Source organism: Glycine soja, chromosome 1 (assembly GCF_004193775.1).
Source record: "Glycine soja cultivar W05 chromosome 1, ASM419377v2, whole genome shotgun sequence".
NCBI lineage: Eukaryota > Viridiplantae > Streptophyta > Magnoliopsida > Fabales > Fabaceae > Glycine > Glycine soja.
In genome coordinates, this window is record NC_041002.1 from 4765005 (window position 1) to 4791333 (window position 26329).

The 26329-nt window shown below is 30.8% G+C and overlaps 1 protein-coding gene across 3 annotated transcripts; it reads left to right on the forward strand.

Annotated features, from left to right (window-relative positions):
* The first annotated feature begins 10961 nt into the window (after positions 1 to 10961).
* LOC114410881 (protein IQ-DOMAIN 31-like) lies at positions 10962 to 16278 on the forward strand. 3 transcript variants are annotated; one of them, XM_028374800.1, is made up of 7 exons: positions 10962 to 11262; positions 11766 to 11903; positions 12142 to 12357; positions 12730 to 12918; positions 13147 to 13227; positions 13999 to 14998; positions 15914 to 16278. In XM_028374800.1, exons 2-7 carry the CDS (start codon positions 11805 to 11807, stop codon positions 15943 to 15945), a joined length of 1617 nt encoding a protein of 538 aa, XP_028230601.1. In that variant the 5' UTR covers positions 10962 to 11262; positions 11766 to 11804; the 3' UTR covers positions 15946 to 16278. The 3 variants fall into 3 exon arrangements, with proteins under 3 accessions (XP_028230601.1, XP_028230594.1, XP_028230596.1); XM_028374793.1 differs by having other exon boundaries at positions 10963 to 11262; positions 12067 to 12357; XM_028374795.1 differs by having other exon boundaries at positions 10963 to 11258; positions 12067 to 12357.
* The last annotated feature ends 10051 nt before the right edge of the window (positions 16279 to 26329 follow it).

Sequence of the window (26329 nt, forward strand, 5' to 3'; positions counted from 1 at the left end):
CTATGACTTCCAACTCAATTTCTATTTGCGCAGAAGAAGGCCACACCCAATTAATTTCTCACAGCTTCCATACATAGAATGATTATCAGAAAGAAATACTAGATAATAGTAACATATTCTTTTAAATACACTCAGTATTATTAGATTAAATTTAAGAAATTTGTTCGTAATTATAATATTAAATAAGTTTTACTTCCCATTTAATAAGTTTTAGCATGATTTTATAATTTTTAATATATTTTAATCAATAAATAAACTTAACTTAAAGAGTGTGTCTATTAATATTCCTCTCTGGCTAGTAATCAAATAGTGGCATTCAATAAATTAAAAAGAAAAAAAAAACAGTGGAGGTCAAATTTCAATAACTCAATAGTACCAACTAAATTAATAATTACTATCACAATCGATCTCATTGTAACATATTTATGTAACGTCAAACAAAATAAAAAATACTGTTATAAAATTTCTCACTATGGCGAGGGTTACTACTTAGTACTCTGATGATAGTAATTCGGGGCCGAGGTAGTGCAATTTTTCTTGAAAATATTTGAAATGATACATTTATGATTTATATATAAGTAATCAATATTATTGTTTCAGAAAAGTCTAAAGAAATGACTTTGTCTCATTTTTATTTTTATTTTGTTAACTGACTTTGTCTCACTTCAAGTTTTGGCATACCAACGGCAAAAATGGTATGAGTGTATGACCTATCATTGAATGTGTTTTGTGTTAACTTCAAATGGGAAAGAATCAAACTCATAATATGTTCAATTATGTTGACGCTACTGGTCATTTAATCTTGTCTTTTATGTTGATATTGATAATGCCCTGCTTGGTTGGAACTCGAGTCGAGATACATTAGAAGTTACATTTGGGTCTTTTTTCTGCCTAAATTAGAAAGGGAGTTAGTATTGATTACATGATAATTACTCACGGTCCCTATTAAAGGACTAAGAATTTTTATTCCAAAAGTAGCTTTTTTACACAATTATAATTCCGTTTTATAAAACACACAACAAAATGATGATTATATTATAAATTAATCTTTGTTCCTTTATATACAACGAAATTATAATTTTGTTATATTTTTTTTTTGTCTCAAACATAACAATGATATTATGATTCTGCTGTTATATTTTGTGGCACCTCTCGTAACAAGTCCATTGGGATGAAAAAATATCCATAATAGTATCTTGTTTCCATTGTATTTAAAAAAAAAAAAAAAGAAACACACATTTATGTGAAGCTTAAATGTGTTTTTTTATTGAACACTACAACGTTGCATGTATTGCCCATTTATTAACCGAGACTATCTTTTTAAAACGTATTGATTGAACACCACTTTTCGCAAGACCTATTTACTGAACAATCATCTTTCTTTACACGCATACCAATCGTATTAAATATAGACGCAATCTAAATCGTTAATGTTCTTGGTGTCATTTGAACCATTGATATGATATGGGTCACGAGAGAATGATAGATCATCTAATATAAATAATAGCAGGGGTTTGATGCAACTCAACATCTTTGTTTGATATTTACCATATTGCTTAAAACATGATGACTATATCAGCTCTTGTGTATTGTGATGATGATATGATTCCATCATCTGAAGGGATATTGTTTGAATGTCCTAGTAGTCCTCAAGTCATCACAATAACTAACCACATGTCGCTTGGTGCCTTAAGGAAAACAATTATTGACATTGAATGTTACATAATATTACTTGATCTTTTTTACCGTTAACAAATTTATGTTGGTGATGGTTGTGTTGAATACAAGTGTATGAAGTTTAAACATGATGATGATGTGAGAAAAATATTTTTCATCTTTTTGGAATTTAGTAGCAAAGGTTTGATTGAGTTGAATGCAAATTTTGGTCAATCTACCAATGAGATCATTGCTCTAATACATGTTAAATTTGTGTAGACATGTTTTTACTTTATCAAGATTGTATGATGTTTGTTTATTTTATTTTCAAAAAAAATTGTATTATCAGTATTTATTCAATTGTTGCTTATCCAGATGTTTGTTTTATGAATCTATTGAAAGGTTGTTGCTACTACTAGGTGCGTATTGGTTCAACAGTCGATGAACACAAAAAATAAGTAAACGAAACACACCTTCAACTAAAAAAATATATATGTCAAAACAATAAAAATTTGTATGGATAATAATTATTAGATAATCATCTGCCTCTACCAACCTTTCTACCACCCTCTTGCTTTGCCTCTCTAAGCTGCACCCAACTTCAAAGCCTCCCTGTAGCAATTGCAGAGCTTGTTGTATGGTCTGATGATAACTTGTTCCCTCTAGCACAACTTTGAGGTCTAGCAAGCTCTGCATGGAGCCTGACACCATTTGAATCCTACAAGAACAATATCAATTAGTAGGGGACATGAACAATGGTCCTTCTTATCATAAGGAGGTGCAGGAGACATGACACATCATCCAGAGTGATGGTCATTTCTTCGACAGACAGGTAGAAGGACAACTCTCCTAGTGTCACCCCTCCATAAGGGCATTCACGAAGCCCTTGTTTGTGGCAGGGTACCATGACATAACTAAGGTTGATACCCCTGACCACAACACATAAGCCCTCACTATCAGCTCATTGGGGAGTGGTAAAATCTGACCACTATGGTTGACCAACATCATCTCTGGTCGTGGTTGTTGGATCAATACATGACCAACACAGTGGTCCCTTTAAGATTGGATCAATGACAAATCAACTGGACCTCCTCCAAATGGAGGTCCACTAATCATGTCAAATGCACGTGCCACTGCCTATGACTTTGGCTTTATCGATGAATGTTGTAACATTCCATTTTTCGTACACTAATTTAAAAAGGATTGTTATTTATAAATAAATAGAGTTTTAGAAAAATGATGAGGTTTTTGTAATTAAATAAATAAGGAGAAATAACTTTATTAAAATAATGATTTGAAGGAAAATTAAAATGATATTTTATTTATTCATTTGATAGGAAATAAAATAGAGTATTTGTTTATAAAATAATAAACAAAGAAAAATAGAGTAAATAATAGGTTGTGAGTATCCTAATTATAAATAGAGGCATCTTAGGTCATTTTTCAAACAATACTTCCTACGTCTCCTCTTTCTCAAAATCTTATTTTCCCTTCTTCTCCTCCTAAGACTCTCTCTTTTTCCTCATACCATCAAATCTGTCTCAGAAAAACGACGATCTCAAAATCATTCACCGTTGGATCATCGTGAAATTTGAGCACCAGGTTCAGAATTCATTTCCTAAAATTCTCACCATTGGGAATTACGAAAACATGTCGGTGCTGAGAGAAATACCCTTTGTATAATAACTTTTTCTTTTCCCCACAGAAACTCAAAGCTGTCTCAGTAAAACTACGATCTTGGACTCGTTAACCGTTGGATTATTGTGAAATTGTGATATGTGATTCTCGATTAATTTCTGCACATCTTCACCATTGGGATTTGCGAGATACACGTAAACATAAGATGGTTGATTGTGACATAATGAGATGTGAAGTTGTGAAAATGAGTTTTAGTTGTGAATAAGTGTGTGGTTAACACTTGATGTGACATTACCTGTGTGTGAGCTGTGAATTATACAATAATCAGACCAGTGTTTATCTTGAGAAAAATGTTGATGCATAGTGTTAAAGGGAAAATGTAGGTTTCCTAGTTAGGAACCAATGTTAAATTGTAGCGCAATGTTTTAAACGTGTTTGAAACATGAGTGTGAGGTTGTGGATATTGTATAATTCATGAGGAGTGTCTGCTTATGATATTATTGTTGAAATCGAGTATAAATACAAAGTTAAACATGTGTTAATTTGTGAGATACATGTAAGTCTATGATGGTGGATTGTGACATTATGAGATGTTAAATTGTAGGCATGATATTTGGTTGTGAATAAGTGTGTGTGTTTAACACTTGATGTGACAATAATTATGTTGTGAGGTGTGAATTATCCAATAACCCGACCAGTGTTTATATTGAGAAAAATGTTTATGCGCAGTGTTAAAGAGAAAGTGTAGGTTCCTAGTTAGGAACCAGTGTTAAATTATAGCGCAATGTGTTAAACGTGTTTGAAACACGAGTGTGAGGTCATGAGTATTGTATAATTCATGAGCAGTGTCTACTTGCAAAAATTATTTTAGGGGTTGGACCTGAATTAGGAAAGTGAGGCCCTAATGGATTCTTCAGAGTTTAGGCCTTGGGGGTAAAGACACTCTATTTGAGTGCTCCTTTAAGCCTATGTTGATCCCATATGATTGGAACATTCTCGCAAAATGGAGTGACCTTAACTGGTCACCTTATGATTTTACTTAGTAAGAGTGACCTGACATACCTATTGTGTGGTGTGTCTTGTTATGTACTCCTAAGCGCCTCATAGTGGTTTTTCAGTGATGGGGTACCACATTGCATGTAGACTTGAGTCTTAGTATAATTTTTGCATAATGCTTGCTAGTTGTTTATTATGAAATTAATGAGTGTTATTACATCTTGACTCGAGTGTGTGATTCATGTATAATGTGATTAATGATTGAAAAGTGAATTTTAAAGATAAAGTGGTGAAGTGACGTAGGTTGTATTAAGTTATGTTATGTTATAAATATTTCCATAATTTATTTTGATTACGTCTTTTTTATTTGTTTTGTTATTTTTTTGTGTGATAACTCACTCCCTGTGTGCTATTTGTGTTTGGATCCTATGATGATCTCGAACCTTGTGTTCGTGGGAACAAATGACTAGGTGGATGACTTTAAAGAACCTCGTGACAGAGGACGTTGAGACACAATACGCTAATAAGATGTGACATTGGGGATGAGTTTTTATTTGAATTGGATGGTGTTATTTTATTTTATTTTACCTCACTGATTTAACAAAATTTTTTTTGTAAACTTTGATGGCCTTGTTTTGAGCCGAATATGTTCTTAATAAACCTTATTTGGTAATAGTGAAGTGAATGTGAACATTTTACTCACGTGAATTTGTTGATCAATATTTTTATGTTTTATTTATTTATATGTATGTCGGGGTAGAGGGTGTTACAAATGTTGTCACCCACGTGCTTATGTAGTCAACCTCTGATGCCTCTCTCCAGCATCCTCCTCTTCATGTGAGGGGCTCGAGCCCTCATCAGAGGGATCACGTCGAACCATGTATAAAGCTTGTTTGGTCAAAGTCATCTGAAATTAAAGGAAAAACAATTAAATTGTTAATAAAAAATAACAAAAAATTAATTATTAAAAACAATAAAAACTTTAATAACCAAAACGAAATCATGATTCTATTGTGGTTCATGCCAAAAACCACAATAGAATCACGACTATGTTGTGTGTTTTGACATGAACCACAACAGAATCATGATTGTGTTGAGGTTTATGGCAAAAGCCACAACAGAATCTTGATTCTGTTGTGGTTCATACCATAATACACAACAAATGAACGAAATCGTGATTATGTTTGTGTTATTCAAAACAAAAAAAAAAGTAATGGAATCATAATTCTGTTGTATAGAAATCTACAATGAAATCACGATTTCATTGATTACAAAACACTAGAAAAAGTACCAAATCATAGGGGGTGTGCAAAAAGAGAGAACAAAAGGGTTAGGGAGGAGAAAGGAAGGTTCGTTTGGGTTGGGTAATGAAAGGTTTGGGTTGGGGAGGAGGAAGGAGAAGGAAAAGGAAGAAAAAGAAGGATAAGGGACATGTAGTAGGAAGAAGGTAGGAGAAAGGGAAAAGGAAGAAGGAAGAGTGGGGAATTTTGAAGTTGGGGATAGAATGATAATTTCAAAAAGGAGTAGGGACCAATAATAATTTGTTAAGGGGACAATGTTAACACCCAACTAGAAATTATATTTAGGCCTCACTCTTGTAAAAAAAAAAAAATGATAGCTCTCATCATTACAACTTAATATATTACGTACATAGGTTAAATTAATTCTCTACTTCTCATATTTTTACCAAATTTTTAATTGTTTTTTATTTTTTTTAATTGGTTTCGTTAACTTTTTTTGAATTAGATCTTTCCATTTAATGGTCGTTATAAAAAATTAATGCAAACACTTAATTAGATGTGTAGAAAATGGATTAGTCCTTCTAGTGTGTTGTAAGCACAATTAATACTCTAGAAACATCAATCCATTATCTGCACCTCTAATTAGGTGTTTATGATTAATTTTCATAACAATAATTTAGACAAGAGAATCCAATTTAAAAAAAATTAAGAACTCAATTAAAAACAAAATTTAAAAATCAACTTAAAAATTTGATAAAAATATGACAATAGGTAAAACAATTAAATCTATTATATATATATATAAAGTCAATGAGGATAAAATTTTAAGGTAAAGAGTCACTTTTATCCCTTAATGTGTAATTCGCTGACAAATATGTCCCTAAAAGATGAAAATATAAAATATAGTTTCAGAAAGTGTAAAAAGTGCGACAAATATATCTGACCGTTAACTTCCATCCTTCACCATTAATAAAATAGCTTACGCAATATAGACGGATAAACTTGACACTGTAATGATGGTCAACATGGTCATCTCTAATTGTCTGCACATGGATATATTTGTCATAATATTTTTTTGACTTTTTATCTTCCCACTCCGCTGACAAATGCATCCCTGAAAGATGAAAATGCAAAATTTAGTCTCTGAAAGTATAAAAAGTGGGGAAAATATATCCAAACGTTAATAATAAATAGACTAATTATTATAATTTTGAAAAATTTATAATGACTACGACAAAATTTCGGGAGATCTATATCACATCAGTAAGTATCTATTTTCGTTATATAATTTTTAAGCTTCATTAACAGTTGATACATGCATAAAATATTACCAATAGAAGTGAATTTTTATTACTTTGGCGAATTCTTCTTACTTTTCTTCAACTACAAAAAAATCAATCTTTTGATTGTTAACTCTTAAATAAATGCTATCAACATAGGAAAAAAAAAGAAATTTTACTATAAAACGATAAGAAAATCATTGTTTCTGTTTAATCAAACACTATTTATTTAATTATTTTTTTATAAATTTTTTATAATAAAATATGAATGTTTATTAGTATATCCAATAACATCAAATTACAAATTATGATAAAAGTTTGTTGATTTTTATTTTTTTTAAATCATACACAATTATTTTTTATTAACTGATCATTTAAAAAATCATAACCTTAAAAAAAAATCATTCCAAAGGAGGTGAGTGTTTTTACAAATTAAAAGTGTCATTGTAATTGTAATTTTTCCTAAAAATTATTCATGGATCTAATTTAACTATAATGTTTTATAATAAACATTTTTTTTACTTGAACCTTTCATAAAGTATGAGAATGTAAAAAAAAAAATATAGTTTATAAAATGAATATTCTTTTTTATTCTAGACTCAATTTAATTTACGAGTTTGTTAAAAAAAAATTCACAATCATTATAATTTTTTACAAATTATAATAATTATTTGTCAATGAAATGAGAAGATGAAACGTTAAAAAAAAATATTATATGACAAACATGTTTTTATGCTGACAATTAGAGATGATTACGTACAATTATTTCAATGACAAATTTGTCTCTTCATGTCACGTAGACTATTTTATTAACGGTGACGAAAGTTAACGGTCGGCGGATATATTTTTCGCACTTTTTATTCTTTCAGGGAATAATTTTATATTTTCACATTTCAGGGACATATTTGTGAGCGACTTATACATTTAGGGACACAAATAATTATTTATCCTAAATTTTATAAGGAGAGATGTTAGGATTTAATACTAACCATTGGATCTAATCTAACGATCCTAATAAAATTTCTCATTAATTAAAAACGTCACATGACCTATTTGTCATCTTCTCACGAGCGTCCCTCTCTCTTCCAATTATTGTGAGGCATTCGCTTCGCCATTCAAGTTTCTTTAACAAACACCATTGTGCTGCAGCGGGAAAGCAAGGGAAGATCCAGATTCATGCATTCTTATTTCCTTTTCTCGCCCTTTAAAGGTTCAACCGTTCCAATTTCTAGACAATCAAAAAAGCTTAATTTATATTGTTTGAGCATGGCCTGATATCTGTGGATTCAGAACAAAAAAGCATAAGCCACAAAGGTGAAAACTATTAATTGTTGCACTGTGCAGGACTAGATGCACCCAAAAACCCAAAAAAACAAAAATGCTTATATCAATAAACAAATCTATGGGCCAAACTAGAATAAAAAGGCCATGATTGTTTTTCCGATTCCATTTCTGAACGATCAACAAACAAAAGGGTAAAATTAATTTGAAATTCTTCTCAAGTGGGTGAGAAACAAAAAAGGGTAATATATTGGATTTGAAGGCACCATTTTTAATGTCGCACAGTTTAATTACTTCCCATATCATCTTCTGCTTTTCAAGCACAACGAAAGAGGGATTGGGGGAGTGTGGAACGCGAAAGAGCAATATCCTCTCGTAATACAAATTTTCTCACTTCATATGACCTATATATATATATATATATATATATATATATATATATATATATATATTATGAAAATAATTACAGCATGTTATTTCATGTACATTTTCATATTTTTTTTTGTTATTCGTCTAATTTCACTTGAAATTCATTGAAAACAAATTGACTTAGGATATTTTGTAAGTTGTATATGAAATAAATCTAATAATATAAATATATTAAAAAAAGTCAACAAGTATATAATTTTGTCTACTTCATAAATCCCCAATAAAAAAATTAAATAATTTTTTTTTTATTTTTATAAATATTAAACATTTTAAACTTGTTTTAGTTTTAAAATTATTGTATTTGGATTTAAAAATTTAAAACGTTTTTAAATCTCAATAACTTTTTATTAAGTGATAATGTGATAAATACAACATCATATTATCATATAATGTGTATTAGAATTTTGTATAATCTCACTTTATTGTCATATTATCTTATTCTTTCATCAATTTCACTATTTTCTTCTTTTCCCTTTCCTTTCATTTTCTCCTACTTCACAATAGTTACCCTTATCATTTTTCTCATTAAGCCACCAAGATTGGACGATTTACCCATTACAAGACATCCCACCTCATCCATCATTGTTGCCAGCTCCTTTCATCCATCATCACCATTTTCCATTACTTACCTCCATGGACACTAGCAAATCAACTACAAACACACCTTAAAATGACTTCCTAGTTATTAATACTTAGAACTGCCACTCTTAACTAGACCTAGATGGTTGCAACCCACATATACTTTGTAATGATATAGACAATTTGAGTTAAGACTGACTAACCAGCAAAAATGATGGGGCAAACTAGATGACTCAACTCATCAATCTACTTTACCAGCAAGCTCGGGGCAAAGTTGGCTTGCAGTCAATACTATTATTATTTTTGCAAAAAAAAAAAATGATTTTGCTTTTGCTACTTAGGGTCATTTGTTGAGGAGAAGGATGTTTAATACTAAGAAAAACCGTATAGTTAATATGATATGATTGACATCAATTTATTTATTTAAGTTTTTAGTGTTCTTCAAAGTATATATTTATTATTATCGTTAGTTTATTTTATAAAATCAATTTCTTTAATAGAAAAAAGGGGACAGGTTAGCTTGCCAACCCACCCTAAAATAGGGCATTCCGAGACTTTCAATCCGCCAACAACAAGCTTGCCACCCCTAATAATATGTAAATCATCTAAATGTGAGTTTTTTTCAACCCGATCTCCCTAACTTGCGAGTTTAATAGGTTGGTACGTCAATTATGTGGGTTGACCCTCAATTATTTTGAATTAGTTAAAATATTTTTTTTGTTATAATGTTTAAATAGGTTGATTTTTGTTAATTATTTACTTAAATATTGATTGATGTGCTCGAATCTTTGGTTAGTTTTTATTAATTAGCATATGCTTAGTATTTAACTGAGACTTTTTTTTTGCCTAAAAATAAACTGATTTTTTTTAGTTATTTGGTTTGCATTTCATTATTATAGATACCATATTATGAAATCTAATAAATTATTAACAAATAACAAACTATAGAAGGAAAACATAATTTTTTTTTGCAGAATATACAAAAATAATAATTATTTAGCTTTTATATATATATAAATAAATATATATATATATATATATATATATTTTTTTTTTTTAATTTTTACCTAATTCTACTATTCTCTTTATTTTTTTTTATCTTTAATTAGAAGCCGAGACATTTAAGTTTTAACTACAAATTATGCAAAACAGGCATAAAAACAAAATAAAACACCAGCCCAACCTATTAAAATTGTGGGCCAATAACTTTAAGTAGGTCCAACCCTTATACCCCACCTTTTCTATTAACCCATCCTCAAACTCTTATGTCCACAACAGCCGCCGAAGATCTAAGCCTCATTTTAGAGAGAGATCTCATATCACTGAAAACCCGAAAGTTATTAAATTTTACAAACACATTAATGAAAATAGTTTACGAATTGTCGACCAATCTAATCCGGTTTAAATACTTTTTCTTCTTCTTTTATCATATTATAAGTATAACTAAGATAAAACAAGAGAAATGGTTGTTATAGCGATAAACTATTCGCTTTGTGAACAATCCGTGAAAATTGCTTGTTGTTACATAGCACAGCTCAGAAAATTATTTTAATAAAAGTGTTCCATATTTTAATGATAATGTTTATATATTTATCCAATATACTTTTAAAAATACAACACAAACTAACCAAAGTTCTTAAAGCATTTTTTTCCCATTGCGGTTTCAAAATGGATCCATATATATAATACTTAACACAATAGGACAAATATCATGTGCCATCGGCACAATTATTATATATTTTTACCTTAAATATTGGGAAGAAATATTTAAGAAAGGCATTATCCGATTATCGTTATCCAAATATCAATTCGGTAATTTGTTAATTTTTGTTTTTTAGAAAAAAAATACGAGATCTATTTTTCATTGTTCAAAACTGAAACCTCGTAAGAGGAATCTATGACGTTGTCGCTTTTCTTTTCAGCTTCAGAGCCATACTTTCTCTTCCTTCTATGTCCATTCAGCTTCTCACTTCAACCAAAAATAAAAACGGCAACTTTGATCCAAACCTCACCTTCCCTTTCTTAATTGAAGAACCTTTTAAATCCCTTCTTCTTTAACACTACCCTTTACTCTTCTTAAATCTCTATCTTGATAATAACATTCACCCATTTCCTCACTTGTTTCATTTCTTCACATTGGAGGCTTAGGGTTCTATTTGTGGGTTTGACCCTCTTTCTCTTCCCTTTTGTGTGTTGTTGATCTGAATCAGTTGTATTGTGTTTCAACTTGGCTTCATTGGGTTGAGTTTTTAATTTTTTGAAGATAAAAATTTATTGCTTTTTATTATTTTTGGGTTGGGTTTTGCTGATTTTAATGCTGTTTTTAAGGAAAGACATAAATTGACTCATGGTTGGTGCTGTGTAGAATTAATTGCAGGTTTTGTTTGGTTTGACTTCTAGTCCTAGTTCTTGTCTTTTTTTTTTGAAAATGCCTTGCACGGTTTGGTTTTGGATTTTTCAGTTACTTTATGGTATTTTATTTTCTGTACATTAACTGCTAACTCATGTTTCCATTATTAATTGATTATTAATTATACTAGAAAAATGCATTTATGTTTGGGTATTAATGTCTTTTTCAAATTAAAAATTTATGGCTAGCGAATTTAATATAGTTTGACATTTAATTAAGATGGAATTGAGGGTCAGTTGTATATGCTTCTTGCAGATTTTGATGCTTGAGTTCTGTGGTTTCTAAGGCATTGACATGGGGAAAGGAAGAAGTCCTGGGAAATGGTTCAAGAACTTACTCTTGGGGAAGAAATCGTCGTCAAAGTCTACTTCATCAAAGAAGAATGATATTTTTGTAAGTATTTTGGTGGTTGACATTCGTTTTTGTTTATGATTTGTTATAAAAGAAACTATGGAAGGGAGAAAGTCTCATTGTTGTTGCCTATAATCTGTGACTGTGAATGCTTGGTCTTTTGAAATATGCATGTTCTAATTTTTATTTTATTTTGTGTGTAAAGAAACCTTCTAGTGACAAGGATGCGCTGGTGTCGTCTGAGGTGCCCGTGTCTGATCCAACCGTTGATTCGTTGCAGATATCCGCACCAATATCTGGAGCTAATGATTCTAAAGGAGTGCTTTCCGAAAAGGAGGTAGTTAGTAGGTCATCACATGATAGGGATGTTCTTTCAACTGGAGTTGAAGAAGCTAAGGTGCAAGATGTTGCTAATTTTGGATCTCAAGAGGATCTTGAGAAACTCCAGCTTACAGAAGCAGCTATAAAAGTTCAGGCTGCTTGTAGAAGCTATCTGGTAATCACTCCCTTGTAATTATACAATTTTGTTATACTAACTGATGTGTCTAAGTAATAATTATCTGAAAGGCTTCATGGGCATTCTGTATATAAATGCATTAGAGATACTTACAGATGCAAATGCAACCACAGTTATTTCACTTTTAATATTTCAAATTTTTGGTAGTAGAGAAAAGAAAAATATAAGTATTTTATTTATAGTTAGTGCCTTGTCTACCCTGCATGTTTATTTGAAATTCTCTCTGTACCCATTGATTCTTAATTTGTATGCTATTGCATGCAAGTTTCCTAACCATCAATTCTGCATGGGGAAGTTTCTTTATTTATGTTAATGGATTCATAAAGTGATTCCTGCATAACTTCATTGAAGGCTCGTCAAACATTTAAAAAACTCGAAGGTGTCATACAACTACAAGCTTTTATTCGTGGCCACTTGGTTCGAAGACAAGCTGTTTCTGCATTATATTGTGTGAAGGGAATAGTTAAATTTCAAGCATTGGCTCGTGGTTACAATGTTAGACGTTCTGATATTGGGCTTGCAATCCAAAAAATTCGTAAGGTAAAAGTTCTTTAATTTATTCATCAATTTAGTGTTCTGTCCATTATTTTCCCCGCCTTCCGGGTGGAAATGTTTCTCCTAAATTAGTATTAAGAGGTGCTTTCTACCATACAGTTGTTACATTCTAGCGATTTGTTGATCTTATTCAATGGGGTGAATGTCTTAAATTGCATTCTCCTTGCCCTTTTATTACTTCACTGACTCCTTTTTTCAACATGTTTTTGTCAGGATACCCATTGCTCAAATTCTGTTCGGGTAGCTTCATCCACACAGGCAGAGAAGCTGTCTGAAAATGTCTTTGTTTGCAAGGTAAGAAACTGCTATATCATGCCTACATAGAGGATAAATAGATTCTTACAGGTACTTCTAGTATCTGAAATATGACTCATTCCAGTTAATTGAAACTTCCAGACATTATCAGCTAAAAATGTTACTGTCCATGAAGATTTCTTCCCTTGATTATGTGTGAGCTTGGTGCTTTTTTCTTTCTCCTAATCTGGTGTATGTTTTAGGTTACCAGTAAAAGTACTTATTGCCTTTAAAAAGGATAAATTTGTCTCAACTTTTGGGCTCATAAACTCGTCTCTAATTCTATTTGCTATGTTATTAAAGTTTTCAACTTGTTTTGGTTATATTTCTAGGGTTGTGTTCTTGTTTTACTCCACATTATATTCATTGTATGCTTCATCTGAAGTTTCTCCGTCCTGTAATATCTGATTTTTTTCTCAATATGCTTGTCTTTGCCATGCATTGTGGAGAATGATTTTAATGTTCAATGATGGTTCCAGTAATTATTAATGTCAAATGACAATGATAATAAGTTATTTTTGGTCACTGAATCAGTGAATCTCATGACCATTGTTTGTAAGTTGATTTAGCACATTTTTGGGTCAATTGCCATTTTTACTTTACACACATTGATATGATTTTGAATATGAATGGTATGACAAATGTTGTAAACAAATGGTGTACTTTTTATTCTTATCATTCCCTTTTAATTCTTATTGTTTTGAAACTAAGTTATCTCATCATATTATTTTGGTTTTGATTAAAGCTCATAACGTATGCTATCCATTTTAGCTTCTGGCTTCATCCCCATATGCAGTTCCTCTATCACTCAACAGTGATCCTGGAGAACCTAACATGGTTCGGAAGTGGCTTGACTATTGGACAAGGTCACACTTTTGGGCACCTCTTCCTGAATTAGAAAAGAAACTTGGCTCAGCGTCTGATGAGAAAAATGGCAGTTCTCAGACAGTTCAAAAGGGGCAAATTAAAAAAATTACTCGGAAATATCCGGCTGTGAAAGCTAAGAATGGCTCAAATTTAGGTTCTAACAAATCTAAACAGTGTCCAAAAAAGGATTCAAGCCACCCATTGCCTTCAGCGCAGGAACACCCACAGAAAGAAACGGAGAAAAGTAGTTTTGAAAAGACTCACGCACATAATGTTTCAAATGGATCTGAGGTTGTTAGTGAAAAAAGGAAATCTGGCAATAAAAAGATTTTGGATCATGCTGTCACTGATGTTTCAGAGCAGGGCCCAAATGCCTCTTCAGAGAAAAAGAAAGATTTGACCGTGCCAAAGTCAAAAGAGTCTGATCCTGAGAAAGGTGATGGACAGGAAGCAAAAGACAAGAATGATAATGAGCTACATCGTTACCCTGTTGCCGTCTTAAAGACAACTGTGATGAAGGGTGAAAACGAAGGATATCAAGGAGTCAGTGAGAATTTGAATGGTGGTGACAATTGCATGAGTAACAATAGCCAAAGAAGAGCTTCATTACCTGCTAACTTTAATGATCAAGAGAATGAGTTATATAACACTCCTGTTACTCCAAGACTGCCAAGTTATATGGCTCCTACTGAATCAGCAAAAGCTAGGCTAAGAGGACAAGGCTCTCCAAGATTTGCTAATGATTTGGTAGACAAAAACAGTACAACCAGGCGGCATTCACTTTCATCTTCACTTAATGGCAGGTCAGGTTCATTTTCCCCAAGAGCTGAAAAGCTGATAGGCGTAAGCGGCAGAGGAGGGATAAAGTCTGATAGATCTCTGTCATCTTCAAGGGATGGGACTGGTAAGCATTTAAGATTTTTTTTTTGTATTTTTTAATTAATTGATTGGTTGGTGCTTTGATTTATTGTCCCCTTCCCACCAACAAAAAACAAAACTAAATTGATTGTGATAGACGTGCTTTTGGAATACAATACAGTGACATGCATAGAGACAAGTATCCATATACATAAATGCATGCTTATATTATTTGCTTGCATGTTTTGTGGTGAGGAAAAGTTTTGCTGTTCTTATGGATGACCGACTAATACAAGACTTTGCTTGACTACTAAAGCTCACTTGCCTGTTTGAATTCTTTAGTTTTCTTTCTTTTTTATTAACAAAAGGTTTTTCCAATCCAAGTTGCATTTTCTCTTCACCCTTGCAAAGCAGGAATTCCACTAGTTGTAATACTCATAGGAATGAATACACAAAAGCAATTTAATAGATGGAAGGCACATTAAGAGTCATGAGAAATTACTCTGGATATCTCCAACAACTCTTGCTTCCTTCCTCTTCCCCTAGGATACTTCTCTAGCCACCATGCATATAACTTTTACCCTCCTAAAACATGAACTAGCCTCGGTTGTCTGCATGTATGTTGTAGGATTTTTTTCTTAACTTTCCATAGACATCAAAATCAGCTCAATCCGAGGTTTGTAGCAAAAGTTACAATCAAAATAGTGTGTGAAGTTTAGAGGTCTCTATTAGAATTTTGGTAATTTGGCTCACATTTTTATAAAAAACCATAAATTTCTAGAAAAACAATAAAAACACTTTTAACTTAATAGGCCAAAGAATTCACTTAAAATAAGTTATAAGTGACGTGATCTTCATTAAAATCACTTATGTTTCTTTGCTACTTAAATCAAATTTGATTGTTATTTAGTCCTTTCTGTTTCCCTTAATCACTGTGTTCTACGGATATTATCAATTTCAGAGAAGTTGATCCAACCTCAGTGGAGAAGGTGATTCTACCTTTTTTTTCGAGGCAAGGTTACTTGAAGGAGGTAAAAACTTGAATAGTAAAAACATGCAGAGACTTACATTACAGCGTTTCTTTACTTTTTATTTTCATTACTATTTATGGTCATGGATACAGAAAGGGATATGATATCAAATTTCTTTTAATAGGAGTATTTTGGTGGGTATATATTAACTATTAAGGATCTAAGCTTATATGCTTCTTTTTCTAGTTCTAGCTTCTGTGATGTATTGCTAAAAAAATTGTTCAGTGTCATATTTGCAAAATTCGAGAAACTTTTTCATTTCAAAGTTTAGCAATATCAGAGGAATTATGAGCAATCGGAAGAATTTGTAGTCACATTGCGTGAAGCTTAAAAGTGATTGTGATGCAACTTTTTCAATAGTTTTCTCATTTCGGAAGTTATTTTTAATTTATTAGAAAATTAATTAACAAAACCGTTTTTTTTATTGCTTTTACTATTTTTTTTAAAACAGTTGTTTTTATTTTTGAAAACATAATTTAGTTAAAAAAACTGTTAAGAAAATGCTCAAATAAACGGGTTTTAGATTTAAACACATTATGCACACTTATTATAATGATCTAGGCTAGTCGCATTCGCTGGAAACTAAAATAGAAAAAAAGTGGTGTAACAATTTGATGTCAGTTATTCCTCTTAAAAATTCAATTCGAAAGACTATGAGAATGAGGGGGAAAAAAAGAAGGAAAAGAAACGAAAGAGTGTGAAGTTTGATTTCGAGAATATTTTGTTCTATATTTTCTTTGAATCTATTTAATTTGTCAATAATTTTTATTTTTGGCTTCAATCAAGTCTCCAATTTTTTTAATTAAACAACTCAACTCAAGTCCTTCATCCAATGTGGCAAATGAAGTATCTTCGGTATCCATCCTACTTTGAGATCAATATACCTCCAAAGGACAACAAATGTTTATAATAGAGAAAAGTACCTAATTTGAGATCAATATACCTATAAAAGAGAGCAGAGCTTCATAATAGAAAAAAGTACTCTTAACTTCAGACAGATCTAGTTAAGCATATTTTTTGGAGCAAAGCTTCATTATATACTTGTGTTGTTGTTTTTAATGTGATTGTATTTAATTATCTATTATTATGTAAAATTTATTTTGATTGTTACATTTTTTTTCCCAATGTAATGTAATTCTCATTGTTTTTTAATTGAATATTATTATGTATTGTGAATTTTTTCATTATTTTCAACTTATTATAAAAAAAATTAATAGAGTAAATTTTCATTAATTTTTAATATTTAATATTTTTATACTAATAATTTAAATTTGAATTAATTATTTTATTTGAACCAGTGAAAATAAAAAACATATAAAAGTGAGTTTCTTAAATTTTTTTACCATTAGGACAAAATTATATATGGATTTTGTAAGAATGACGTGAGATCGTCAAATCACAAAAAATCACTTTACTTACACTAAGAAATTCTTATTAGAGATGCTCAAACTAATGGACCAACCTAAAAAAAATGTGACACACAATAGTTAGATGTAGTGTTATGAAAATCGATTTGTCATCAATCCGGTTGAGACATTGAGTCAGAGGTCAAATTGATGGGTTACTTATTAACCTAGTTGATTTGGTATATATTAAAAAAATAAAAATAAAAATATATATAATACTTAACATAATGTGATTGATCCATATTTTATACTCCAAAATTAAATTCATTGTTATGATCAACCTATAAAATATTATATAGCCATTTATTACTACAAATTACTGTTATTTTGTTGGGTATTATCATTAAATTATTAAGAATTCTTATTTTCCAACATTAAATACAACTATTGAAGGATCATAAGAAAGTATGTTTTAAAATATATAAAACATATAAATATTGAATCATATCATGATCAATATGATAATAATTACTTATTATATATTATTATCAAAATAAAAAGAATATTAGAAGACCATATTATATGTTATTCAATAATTAGTTATTAACAATATAACATAGTATAAGAACACTAAAAAATAAAAATAAAAGTTGTCAGACTGGATCAACTCGGCCTAGATCACCGGATTTGACCAAATTTGACCGAGTCGACCTGGGACAATTACATTTTTTTATCTTACGTCTTAATCGAATCGCCTAAGATATTAAGTCTCGATCAAACTTGTCTAACCGATCCGTCAGGTCCAACTTTTATAACTATGGTTAGATGTGATATAATATTAATTTGGACCCCTCGGATCCAGAATTGGAACATATGATAGGATATAGTTACAATGGATTGATAATTTGGAAAAATAGATGATGCATTTCAATCTATTTTAATCTTATGTATACCAGTAGATCTGTGAATGATTACTAACATATCCATGTCGTAGGTGAAGTGTACTATAAAAAAATTAGACTTGAATATAACAAATTTGTGAACTGAGTCGAGTGATGATGACAATTTATAAGTAAAATTTAATTTTTAAATTATGAATTTACAAATATTATATTATTTTTATTTAATTTTGCTTAATATATTATGTTGAAAATTAAAATAATATTATTTAATTATTATTGATTCAACTACAGTTGGACTATTAAATCTCTTACTAATGACTTTATCAGTGCAACTACTTGTATGATTTTAGAAACATTGGTAATGGATGGGACAATATTTTATCATGGCCAAAATAGGTAGACAACATGGCAATTTTCTTTTTTTCAATAAGAAATGAGAAAAAGTATCAGGAAATTTACAATAAAATATAGACCTTGATTAATTGAATTAGACCTATTAATAAATAACATGGTATTTCCTGAAATTCTCTTAAACATTTTACTTTAAAATAAAATAAATATTAATTTGTCTCAAGAAAGATTAAAATATGATCAAATGTGTTAATTTGCTCACATTGTAATCCTTTCGTATTCTCTTTTGAAAATTAGTTAGTCTCCAAAAACACTAAATATGATCAAATTAACACATTCAAAAACAAATTGTATATACCAACACTCAAAGACTAAAGATATTTTGTTAGAACCTAAAAAAAGACTAAAGATAATGAAATTGTTTAACTTGATCAAATTATTGAATTAAGCCCAATTCAATTTAATTTAGATTTCATCAGGTCCAAGTTGGATAACGGATTTTTTAATCCAATCCAACCAATACCATTTAATTTAATTTATTATATATATATAAATTAATTATTAAATAAAAAACATTAATAATTTTTAACTCACACTATATTAAATTAAACCACTCATAATTTTTTTTCTTTTTTAAGTTATTTTTTATCTTTGTCTTACTTTTACTTATTTTTATCTAAAATAAAAATATCATATTATCATTAAAATCATTAATTCTATTAATTAAATATTTTCATAATTTGATATCTTTTGATTATATTTAATCATTATATACATATAAAGTTTTACGAAAAAATAAATTATTATTCTAAAAAAATTATTTTTTAAATATTCAGACTCAATTAATCTAACCCGATTCAATCCGTTTAGCATTGGATTTAGTTGGATCAGATCTGAAAAAGAAAGTGTAAAGGAAATGGATGGCTATGCTGTATGTAGCGCCCACAGCAAATGTAGAAGCAGCTTAAAATGTGATCTGAGAAAAGACAGTTTCAGTCCCAGAGAGAATTAGAATGTATTGATAATTCCCTCACATCATGATTCAGTCAAGGTTTTTAATTACTGTCACAGTTTCATTGGGATTCTTGACATTGTGAGAAATTGCGGAAAAATGTAGTCCATGCGTCTGCAATGATGGTTGCAACAAGTTTGCAGAGTCCTAAAAACTTGACATTTTGGCCAAACCAACCTGTCATAGTCTTCCTGATTCCGGTGATGGCAGGATGCGTTTGAAAGCGTATTGGTGGCGGTCACATTATGATTTTGTCACATTTGTTGATATCGCGGAAAATTGCGAATAAATGCGGCTGATATGGTCCCAATTGAATTCTTGGACAATTAAAAAACGTTTATATTGCAGCCCAAATCACTGTGGTGGATCATTTTTTTAAATCCTCGTGTATAGGAATTGTCTTTCGTTGTCAATAATAAAACTTCGTTGTCTACCATATAAAACTCGGACTGTGTAAATTGAATATCTGCCAAGTTTGCTTTATGTTCCTGTACATGTACTCCCATCCATTAATTCAATGTGTGTTAATCTTCCAATGAAATCTCAGTACTGTGCCATTCATTCTCAATATGCAATATTTCAAATTTATGACTGCTGATTTGACAAATCATACTCTAAATTCAAGAAGCAGATCAGACAGAATTGTATGATTTGTCTGAATTGAATATTTTGTAGCAGCAAATAAAGTTATTTCTGGGACATGTAGTATGGCAGTTAAGATCGGGTCCAACTTACATTTAAGCAACCTAAAAAAAACTCCAACAACACAGAGAGTAATTGATGGGAACTTGTTACGAGGGATGAACCCTTACACCTGTAATTAAACCAACTTGGGATAGCTGCATGATCCTGGGAATTTAAAATGTGTACCCCCAGTCTCATGTAGTATCTGTGAATCAATAACATGATTTATTTCTGAAAGTTAGTTTTTATGATATACCGTTGCTGGTATATGTGTGAGGAAATCGCTATTCTTTAATTTTTAGTGTAGAAGTGGATTATATCTTAGTTCTTATTAAATTGTGTAATGAAAGGTTAAGAGGGTGCTCAATTTTCTCATCATAAGCTTCTAATTCCAATGCTTTCATTTTCCAAAAATCATTCATTATTTCCAAATATACCAGCAAACCTTGCACTCAAGCATCACAGCGATCGAGCTTGTAGACTAGACACAATTAAAGAAAATGTTGAAATATAATCTTGATTTTGGATTATTTTTTTTCCTAAATAAAAGCTCAATTTCTAGAAACATGTTAGTCAAAATTCTAGAAGCATGTTCCAGATAAATTTATTTTAGAACATAAGTCGAAAGTAACATATAGAATATTTTAGAGTAGGTGAATAGGTTTGCATTTATGAAGAAAATTCTATAGAATCATTTGTAGTCATTAGATTAAGTTTGTGTTGGTAAAAACCTAATCATTGATTTAAAAACAAGAAGTGATCAATTATATATACAAGTAGTCTCTTCCTTCAAAACTTACTAATCTCTCTTATTCTCAAATATTTCATTCAATACTAAATTTCATTCCAACACATGTAATCGGAGACCTTGTCAAAGCTTTTGATTCAATGAAGGCTACCATCAAAAGAGAAAAATAAAAATAAATAAATAAAGAACAATAATGGTGCAAAATGAAATACCACTATAAGACATGCACTTGATCAGAAACTACACAGCAGACTTGAAAAAACTGATCATAATAACTAATGAACATCCTTTCTGTTAAAAAGCATCAAGTGGCTCCTAGAGTTCCCCAAAACACTTCAATAGGACTAACTATAAGGCCTCACTGTTAGTGAAACCTAAGGAGTTGCTAATGAAGTGGTCAGGGGAATTCAAGGGGACAACTGACCTTCCTTTCTTGAATGCTAGCATTCTTTGCAATTACTGGCATTAACTGTTACTATAAGCATTCTTATTTATAGTGATGCAAATTTGTTGCTTCACCTTCTATGTGTAGTCACAATGGCCTTTCGGTTGGGGAACAGTCACTGATCGACTGATAAAAATTCTAGTATATAATTCATAAATTAAGAAAAAAAAATTATTGTCAACAAGAACCTAGTCGGAATTTGTTGTCAAGGGAGAAGTATATTTAGTGATTGCAATTTCCTTGTCATTCCTTTTTGACATATTTTTCACTGAAATCTGAATACATTGTTTTAGCTACCAGTTGTGGAATATGCCCAAGGAAAAGTGTGGTCCATGTTTATGTTGCATTTGCCCTGGCTCATGAGCAGGGAGAGATATTCTAAGGGGCCCTGAAATTCTGAAGCTTTTTTCTGTGTGTTTATATACCAAATTCTTCTAAAAAAAGGGGGTTTATATATTCTCTAGTCATTGAATTCTTTCTTTTTCCTTTTTCCCGTTTATGTTGCTATATCTATATTTAAGAAATCTCAGTAGCTTTTATTTAATTGACCAAGTTGAAATAATGGAACATAAGAATCTCTGAGAATTACCAGGAACGGAAACTCACATAAAGTAGCATGTTTAATTGGTTGCTTTGCTAGCCAAATGACATACTAGAGCTGTTACACCCCATCTCATGTTTTATATAAATTACTAATGAGGAAAATAAAATTAGAGAAAAATTTCCCCGATAACATTTTAAGATGACATTTGAGAAATATAATCGTGCATGTTACTAATTTTAAAAATTTCCTCGATAATATTAATCAATCTTAATTTATTTTTTTAAAAAAATTGAATTTTGACACACACTAATCAATAATGTCATGTCTTAATTTAAATAGTTTATTTCCATAATTTTATTTTTAGCTTTTATCTTTAGTTGATGTTTATTTAATATAATTAAATATTTATTATAGATTACCAATGAAACTATCCATTTTATTTTATTTTTAAATTTAAAAATACTTGAAGAGAAACTTACCATAATTAATCTTCAAATGCTATTGTCTAGAGGTATTATTTTAGGTTACATTTGACGTGATTTTTAGTTGAGTTTTTAAAATTTAGTTTAAATTTTTATTTTCAATTTTTAAAAATACAGTTTTTAGTTTCAATTTTTATTATTTTTTCTGCTTTTATAAATTTACTAATATTTCTTTAAAAAATATTGAATAATACAACAATAACTCTTCAAATCCTTTTTTTTTTAATTCTTATTAAACAAATTTATAAAACAACAATAATAATAATTTATAACTATGAGAATTATCCCCTTACATATTTTGAATTCCTAATTTACTCTTCAATATATAACTACATTTTTCATCCTTCAATTCCATGCTCTCTGAATACTTTTGCATAGGTCATGATGCTGCCACTAGCTCATTACCACACGTTCAACTGCTTTAGCAAAGCAATTCAAAATCTAAACGGTCATGGCCTCATTTATAACCCTTTCTCTTAACTGGTCCTCCATGTTCTTGCTCACTATATCCCTTTCACTAACCTTCCATTTTCTGCTTCCATAAACCGTGCCACCACTCCGTCACTCTTCCAATGGGTAAATAATCATTTTTTTCTTTAAATGTATAGAGCGTCGACAAATTCGTCCCCAAAAGATGAAAAATCAAATTTTAGTCCTTAAAAGTGAAAAAAGTGCGACAAATCCATTTATTTGTTAACTTTCATTTGTTACTGTTAATGAAAGAGCTTACATGACACAGAGGGATGAAAATGTCACAAAATGATTGTCAACATAGTTGTTGAATAGATTGAACCAAAATGTCAGTAAGTTTTCATTGGACTAATTTTTCAGACCCTAAAATTTATTACATTTAAGGATAAAATATAATTTAATCTTCATCTTTCCCACCTTTTTGAGGTTTGACAAATTAGTCCAATGGAAATTTACTGACATTTTGGTCCAATGGAAACTCATTGACATTTTGGTCCAATCTATTCAGCAGTCATATTGGCAATTATTTTTGTGATGTTTTCATTCCTCTGTGTCATGTAAGCTCTTTCATTAACGATAACGGACGAAATTTAATAGATGAATGAATTTGTCGTACTTTTTTCACTTTCAGGGACTAAAATTTCTATCTTTCAGGGAAGAATTTGTCAGCGCATTATACATTCAAGGACAAAAATGACTATTTACCCCTCTTCTAATTGTAAAACACGTTTTCTCTTAACTTTTCATATAAAGGGAATATCACTTTGATAACTATTTTTTGGTTTCTCTTTTTACAATATGTTTTTACAATATATATATATATATATATATATATATATATATATATATATATATATATATATATATATATATATATAAAAGGGATATGGTTCACTTTTGACAACCGCAAATATTATGTAATTGTACACTATTAAAGATATGAGAGTTGTGACACCTATCCCAATATACATATTTATATAATAAAATACATGGAAATGTGAAATTACATAAAAGAGATTTTATTTTCTAAGTATAAAAGGATTCATGTGGGTAAAAGGTTCACATCCACATTAATCATCAAATTAAAATCTTATCAAATAAGGGTATGAAAATATCTCTGGCCCAAAACAAGGCCATCCAATTTTTTTAAAAAAGGAAAACAAGTTAAGTAGAAGAACAACATAAAGTTACATGTTTAGAATATTATGCAAATAATATAAAAACTCATGCCCTAATGCCACATTCTATCAGAGCATTGTGTCTCAATGTTTTTTAGTACGAGGTTCTTTAAAGCTATCCACCTAACCATCTGCTCCCACAAACACAAGATTCGAGATCATCACAAGATCTATACACAAACAAAACACATGGAATGAGTTATCACATTCTTAAACAGGTAGAGATAAACAAAAGTTCACACAAATACACACAAACACACACACACACATACACACACATAATACAAGTATAACATGCTTAACTTAGTACAATTCACATCATTTTACCACTCATTGCGTAACATCACTTGTCCCTAGGATTTAATCACAAAATCACATTCCACACATTCACATTAATCACGTGTTTAAAACAACACATCTTAAGTACAACACAACATCTCACACTCAGACAATTCATTACCCACCATCACGTAACAAGTCACAATGATCATTACACAGGCGTTATGCAATTGATACCCTAAGACTCAATCCTATATGCAATGTGGTACCATGTCAGTGAAAAATCTTGTTGAGCGCCTAGGAGTACATGACAAGACGGACCACCCATTTTGCGAGAATGCTCCAACCATGTGGGGTTGACACATGCTTAGAGGAACACTCAAACCGGGTGTATTTACCCCCAAGGCCTAAACTCTGAAGAGTCCATTAGGGCCTCTCCCTCCTAATTCAGGTTCAACCCATAAAACATTTTAACTTACATACTTTATCTATGAAGTATAGAAAACACACAACTCCTCAATTATTCTCAAATTAATTTTAACTTGTTACGCCTCAAAGTGACTCAACTCGTCGAGTACCCACAGTGGACCTCATCACAATACTCGTCACACATTAACTTGTCACCCTTAAAGGGTCTTACAGTAGTGTGATTGTACAATTCATAACTCACAACTCAATGCACACAACATCTCAATACACATGTGATCTCACTATTTAACACATACTCAACTTATCACATACACCAAATCTCAATCACAACGTTATAATCTCAAAGTAATATGTTATCACACCTCATGAATCATATACACATCACACAATATTAATATATACATGGCATAAACACAAACTTTACCTATGAACTATACAATACACACAACTACTCAATTGTTTTCAAAATCATTGTAACTCATCGCACCTCAAAGTGATTCAACTCGTCAAGTTCTCACAATGGATTCCATCACAATACTTGTCGCGCAAAAACTCGTCGCCCTTAAAGGGTCTTACAGTTGTGTGATTGTACATTTGATAGCTCACAACTTAATGCACACATCTTAATACATGTGTGATATCACAATTTAACACACACTTAACTTGTCACTTACACATAGTTCATCACACTTCCATAATTCCAAGACAACACGTTATCACGCCTCATGCATCATATACATGTCACCCAATAATAATATTAATATGTTATGTTTATATGATTAGACCCCTCAAATAGTTTCACATAATCATATCAAAATCAAAGGAATCAAAATCTTAGGTCAAAAACACGAAAACACCAAGAGCACTCAATTTTATCAACCAATTCGCATCAGGACATCAATTGGTCCGTTCAAACACAACAATCTCGTAATTATAATCGTAAAGGAAGAATTAAAATATAATAAACATCCCAAAATAAACCCCAATTTGATTCTCTAAGGATCCCTACACATGTTCATTCTAAACCCAATTGCGATAAACTCATTTTTTACCTCTAAACGGGCTCATGTCTGTAGTCCGGCAGAGATAGCAACGTCTTTAGCAGTTCCCTAGGATTCCTCAAGCTTTTTCTCTGGTTGCTTTATTAGGGTTTCCAAGCGTTAGAGAGAAGGAGAAAGGATTAGAGCCTCAATTTTACCGTCTTCGTACGAGGAACATTTCTCTCTCCACAAAAATTATTTAGTAAATCACAATGGTGAAGATGTGCGGAGATAAGTTCCGAAGGTGGTGTCAAAAGTTCAAGATAATCCAATGGTTAACGAGTCTGAGATTGTAGTTTTACCGAAACAGTTTTGGATGTATGCGGAAAAAGAGAAGGTTTTAGGAGAGGAAGAAGGGAGAACGAATTTGGGAGGAAGAGAAAACGTAAAAGCATATCGTAAATGTTAAAACTGACCTAATATGTTTTTATTTAT